The sequence below is a fragment of the Nanorana parkeri genome, unplaced genomic scaffold, assembly GCF_000935625.1.
Source record: "Nanorana parkeri isolate BGI_ZX_2015 unplaced genomic scaffold, ASM93562v1 scaffold2537, whole genome shotgun sequence".
In the NCBI taxonomy this organism is placed as follows: Eukaryota; Metazoa; Chordata; class Amphibia; order Anura; family Dicroglossidae; genus Nanorana; species Nanorana parkeri.
The window spans coordinates 111975-117945 of record NW_017308805.1 but is presented as its reverse complement, the minus strand read 5'-3'; the positions used below and the strand labels follow the sequence as shown (position 1 = coordinate 117945).

At 50.4% G+C, this 5971-nt stretch overlaps 1 protein-coding gene across 1 annotated transcript in view; it reads right to left on the bottom strand.

Moving 5' to 3' along the window:
* Positions 1-4125: 4125 nt before the first annotated feature.
* Positions 4126-5971, bottom strand: part of LOC108801863 (glucagon-like peptide 2 receptor) — a 33665-nt gene continuing 31819 nt past the window's right edge. The window contains exon 13 of the mRNA XM_018573773.1: positions 4126-4461. Coding sequence (XP_018429275.1) covers positions 4126-4461 — 336 coding nt within the window. The remainder of the gene's footprint in view (positions 4462-5971) is intronic.

The window sequence follows — 5971 nt, the reverse complement described above, 5'->3', positions numbered from 1 at the left end:
TCCAGCAGCATATCACAAAGCAGCTTTTATGAAAATATTCCGGGATGGACCAACGTACATCCTCTGCACTCCCATCTATTCCTATGGAGCTTCCGAGTAACAGTGCAGGTGACATCACTGAGAGTGCAGCCTATCCATTCACTAGAGACCGGTGACATCACTAGGGAGCGGTGACATCACTGAGAGCGCAGCCTATCCCTTCACTAGAGACCGGTGACATCACTGAGAATGCAGCCTATCCCTTCACTAGAGACCGGTGACATCACTGAGAATGCAGCCTATCCCTTCACTAGAGACCGGTGACATCACTGAGAATGCAGCCTATCCCTTCACTAGAGACCGGTGACATCACTGAGAATGCAGCCTATCCCTTCACTAGAGACCGGTGACATCACTGAGAATGCAGCCTATCCCTTCACTAGAGACCGGTGACATCACTGAGAATGCAGCCTATCCCTTCACTAGAGACCGGTGACATCACTGAGAATGCAGCCTATCCCTTCACTAGAGACCGGTGACATCACTGAGAATGCAGCCTATCCCTTCACTAGAGACCGGTGACATCACTGAGAATGCAGCCTATCCCTTCACTAGAGACCGGTGACATCACTGAGAATGCAGCCTATCCCTTCACTAGAGACCGGTGACATCACTGAGAATGCAGCCTATCCCTTCACTAGAGACCGGTGACATCACTGAGAATGCAGCCTATCCCTTCACTAGAGACCGGTGACATCACTGAGAATGCAGCCTATCCCTTCACTAGAGACCGGTGACATCACTGAGAATGCAGCCTATCCCTTCACTAGAGACCGGTGACATCACTGAGAATGCAGCCTATCCCTTCACTAGAGACCGGTGACATCACTGAGAATGCAGCCTATCCCTTCACTAGAGACCGGTGACATCACTGAGAATGCAGCCTATCCCTTCACTAGAGACCGGTGACATCACTGAGAATGCAGCCTATCCCTTCACTAGAGACCGGTGACATCACTGAGAATGCAGCCTATCCCTTCACTAGAGACCGGTGACATCACTGAGAATGCAGCCTATCCCTTCACTAGAGACCGGTGACATCACTGAGAATGCAGCCTATCCCTTCACTAGAGACCGGTGACATCACTGAGAATGCAGCCTATCCCTTCACTAGAGACCGGTGACATCACTGAGAATGCAGCCTATCCCTTCACTAGAGACCGGTGACATCACTGAGAATGCAGCCTATCCCTTCACTAGAGACCGGTGACATCACTGAGAATGCAGCCTATCCCTTCACTAGAGACCGGTGACATCACTGAGAATGCAGCCTATCCCTTCACTAGAGACCGGTGACATCACTGAGAATGCAGCCTATCCCTTCACTAGAGACCGGTGACATCACTGAGAATGCAGCCTATCCCTTCACTAGAGACCGGTGACATCACTGAGAATGCAGCCTATCCCTTCACTAGAGACCGGTGACATCACTGAGAATGCAGCCTATCCCTTCACTAGAGACCGGTGACATCACTGAGAATGCAGCCTATCCCTTCACTAGAGACCGGTGACATCACTGAGAATGCAGCCTATCCCTTCACTAGAGACCGGTGACATCACTGAGAATGCAGCCTATCCCTTCACTAGAGACCGGTGACATCACTGAGAATGCAGCCTATCCCTTCACTAGAGACCGGTGACATCACTGAGAATGCAGCCTATCCCTTCACTAGAGACCGGTGACATCACTGAGAATGCAGCCTATCCCTTCACTAGAGACCGGTGACATCACTGAGAATGCAGCCTATCCCTTCACTAGAGACCGGTGACATCACTGAGAATGCAGCCTATCCCTTCACTAGAGACCGGTGACATCACTGAGAATGCAGCCTATCCCTTCACTAGAGACCGGTGACATCACTGAGAATGCAGCCTATCCCTTCACTAGAGACCGGTGACATCACTGAGAATGCAGCCTATCCCTTCACTAGAGACCGGTGACATCACTGAGAATGCAGCCTATCCCTTCACTAGAGACCGGTGACATCACTGAGAATGCAGCCTATCCCTTCACTAGAGACCGGTGACATCACTGAGAATGCAGCCTATCCATTCACTAGAGACCGGGGACATCACTGAGAGCGCAGCCTATCCATTCACTAGGAAGCGGTGACATCACTGAGAGCGCAGCCTATCCATTCACTAGGGAGCGGTGACATCACTGAGAGCGCAGCCTATCCATTCACTAGAGACCGGTGACATCACTAGGGAGCGGTGACATCACTGAGAGTGCAGCCTATCCATTTGTGACGGACCCCCGTACTCAGGATGAGTATGTCCGCCGCTGTCTTCTTCCTTGCTGAGGAGATATTGGAACCCGCTGATCTGTAGCTCCCAGTTTCCCCAGTCACTAGCCAAGGCTCAGTGTAGGTGACACCCCCCAGTCACTAGCCAAGGCTCAGTGTAGGGTAAACAAACTCTGATTTATTGAACAACTGCACAAACTTTTATACAGAAAGTGATCAGATCAGAATATAATCCCATCACATCCCCCTCCCCCTCCCTGGACATTCTGTCTTCATAACACCACAGGTGTCCACCTGCTAACGAGCTCCAGACAGCCATAGCAGGAGCCCGGCCAGAATGTCATTGTTCTGAGCTCCCTCAGAGAACAATGGGAGATAACGGGGGATGGGGCTGATAGTCTTTCCATAACCAGGTCACACAGCATAACGCACTCAAACATAACCCAACACCAATACACATTTATCTTATAAACTCATCACCATGTCGTCACACCATTCACTAGAGACCGGTGACAATAAATAAAATACATTTCCTTTTAATTGAATGTTTTTCTTGGTGACTGTAACATACATTTGTGAAATCTTGTAAAACAAAAACCGGAAATATCTACAAATGTAATTACAAAATGTTATAAAGTTTATCTTTCAGTCCTATAATGTACAATGATGCTCAGAGATCGTATATTGTCCTTGGAATATAAACAGCGTTTTCTGCGCACGATATGGTGGAACGCGCTGACCGGTGACTGTAAACTGCCACAAACATAAAGAGCGCGGAACTTGTATCAGCGAATCGGATTATTTCTCTTATTTCCGTTATTCTGTTAATGAATCGGGAGGCCAGGAAGGAACATTTCACTTCCATAAAGTCCCTGATAAGTGAAAGATTGTTCTCAGCATCACCACGTGGACGTTCCAAATACACCGAGTGGCCGGATTATTATACACCGAGTGGCCGGATTATTATATACACCGAGTGGCCGGATTATTATATACACCGAGTGGCCGGATTATTATACACCGAGTGGCCGGATTATTATATACACTGAGTGGCCGGATTATTATATACACTGAGTGGCCGGATTATTATATACACTGAGTGGCCAGATTATTATGACCACCTGACGTTTGTAGGCAAATTAGCTATAATTTGGCGCTGAAGTTGCTAGAGGGCCAGACCATTATAAATAGGGAAGCGGGTTGGTTACCACGACAGTAGAAGTGATTGGGAAGATTCGGGGAAACAACGCGATGTAACAGCCTTGGAACGCGGGATGATTGTTGGCGCTCGGAGCCATGGAGCGAGTATCAGCAAAACAGCAGAATTCGTTACATGTTCAGGAGCGGCTCATTGTTAAAGTGTTTAAAGACCGGACTGTCAGCCGAAAATCTGGGTCTGAACGTGCGAATTGTGGCCGTCAGCGACTAGTCAATGTTAGGGCAGAACGGGGGAGGGGCAAGACTGGTACAAGACAACAGAAGGGCAACAGCGCCGTGTCAGATTCCTCGCATCACCTTTCACCATCTCGTGGAGTCACCAGGCGGCCCAACCAAGTACTGATGGGGGAGGGGGGTCATAATAATCCGGCCACTCAGTGTATATCAGACCTGCTCTGTCCGGACCACAGACTTCGGTCACTTTGTATATCTCGGATTCGATAATACGGGACCTGCGATTTTCCCTCCATAGTCGGGGGAGGGGTTTTGTGTCCCGGGCGTTGCTACATTGAGAATCGCGCCCCGGGATTCCGCCACATCGCGCTCTTCCCGGTTCTCCTCGTTGAACATTCTGCGCTTCTGTCCCACGGATGACAATTTGCTGCAATCCGCCTCTAACCTCCTAACAGATCTCACTTTCCTCCACCGTCTCCTCAATCGTCTCGCCCATCGTTAGGCCGCCATCGCTGCTCTCGGAAACGCTTCCCCTGGCGAAGTACTGCAGGGCGGCGCTGTGCTGGGGGTCCAGGTCAGAGGTCAGGATTCCGGGGGGCGGAAGCAGGTGCACCTCGCGCTTCTTCTTTCCATTCGGGTAGATCCCATCGTGTGAGAATAACGCGTTTTTGTTTTTTTTAGCGCTTTGGGTTTTATGTTTGACTTGACCTCGGAAGACGCAGCTTCTGCACGGAAAATACTGGAGCAGGAAGAGGTTCCATTGTTTCCGGAGCTCTGCTTTAACCTTAGGAAGGAAGTGAGAGAAATGTTAGAAGAAGTTGGGGCTGAGCAAGCGTTATGCCAAAATATATTATATATTCAATGTGAGGTATAGCGGCCCTCACGGGTCACGCAGTGGAGATATAAACTATATTGCCAAAAGTATTTGGACGCCTATAGACGCACATGAACTCTAATGGCCCCCCAGTCTTAGTCCGTAGGGTTCAATGTGTATAAATACACTTTATTGCCAAAAGTATTGGCCCCTCCCCCCTCCACATCATGTGATTCGGGTCCTCCAATCCCCTCCGTGGCCCCCGGTGTATAGGACGAGGCACCTCGGCGTGCAGACGCTTCTACAGACATTGGTGAGAGAACGGGTCGCTCTCAGGAGCTCTGTGACTACAAGCGCGGTGCCGTGATAGGTTGTCACCTGCGCAATAAGTCCGTCCGTGACATTTCCCGGCTACTAAATATTCCGCCGCGGTCGCCTGTTACTGGGATTATAACAAAGTGGAAGCGACCGGGAACATCAGCAACTCAGCCAGGAAGTGGTCGGCCGCGTCACATGACAGAGCGGGGTCAGCGCATGCTGAAGCGCACAGTGCGCAGAAGTCGACGACTGTCTGCAGAGCCAATAGCTACAGACTTCCAAACTCCATGCGGCCGTCAGATTGGCGCAACAACAGTGCGTAGAGAGCTTCATGGAATGGGTTTCCATGGCCGAGCAGCTGCATCCACCCAGTAGGTACGGTGACATAACCGAGCCTCCTCCATGCTTCACAGTAGGTACGGTGTTCTTTTCTTTGATGGCTCCAATGTTTTCTCTATGAACATAGAGCTGATGTGACTTGTCAGAAGCTCCAGCGTTGTCAATATGCATTTTAGCAAATCCCAGTCCGGCTTTTTCCTATTTTTCTCTCAGCAATGGAGTCCTCCGAGCTCTTCATCCTTTGGGGTCGCTGTCGGGGATGAAGCGATGGATAGTGCGATCAGACAATCATATACGTGGATCTTGGAGGTTCGGCTTGTATCTCTTTGTCCACCATTCGCACTCTTCTTCTGTTCAGCCTGGGGGGTCCCCAGTGCTCCTGTGCCTCCAGTGACCCCAGTGCTCTTGTACCTCCCGTGACCCCAGTGCTCCTGTGCCTCCAGTGACCCCAGCGCTCCTGTACCTCCAGTGACCCCAGCGCTCCTGTACCTTCAGTGACCCCAGCGCTCCTCTGCCTCCAGTGACCCCAGCGCTCCTGTACCTCCAGTGACCCCAGTGCTCTCTTGTGTCTCCAGTCATTCCTGCGTCATCCTGTGCCTCTGTGACACCTCTCTACACAACCTCGGCTACTTCTGGGTAGATTTTATTTTCTGAACTTTTAAACAAACCAGGAAGTGAGATGAAAGTGAGGAGAACTCCCCGCTAAGAAACATTTGGAAGACTGGAAGATATTTCTGTTCTGGTGACAACTCAAAATTTTCCCATCACTTCCTGTACTGGGGACAATGGTCACCAGAACAAAGAGAGAAGGGGGGGGGGGGGG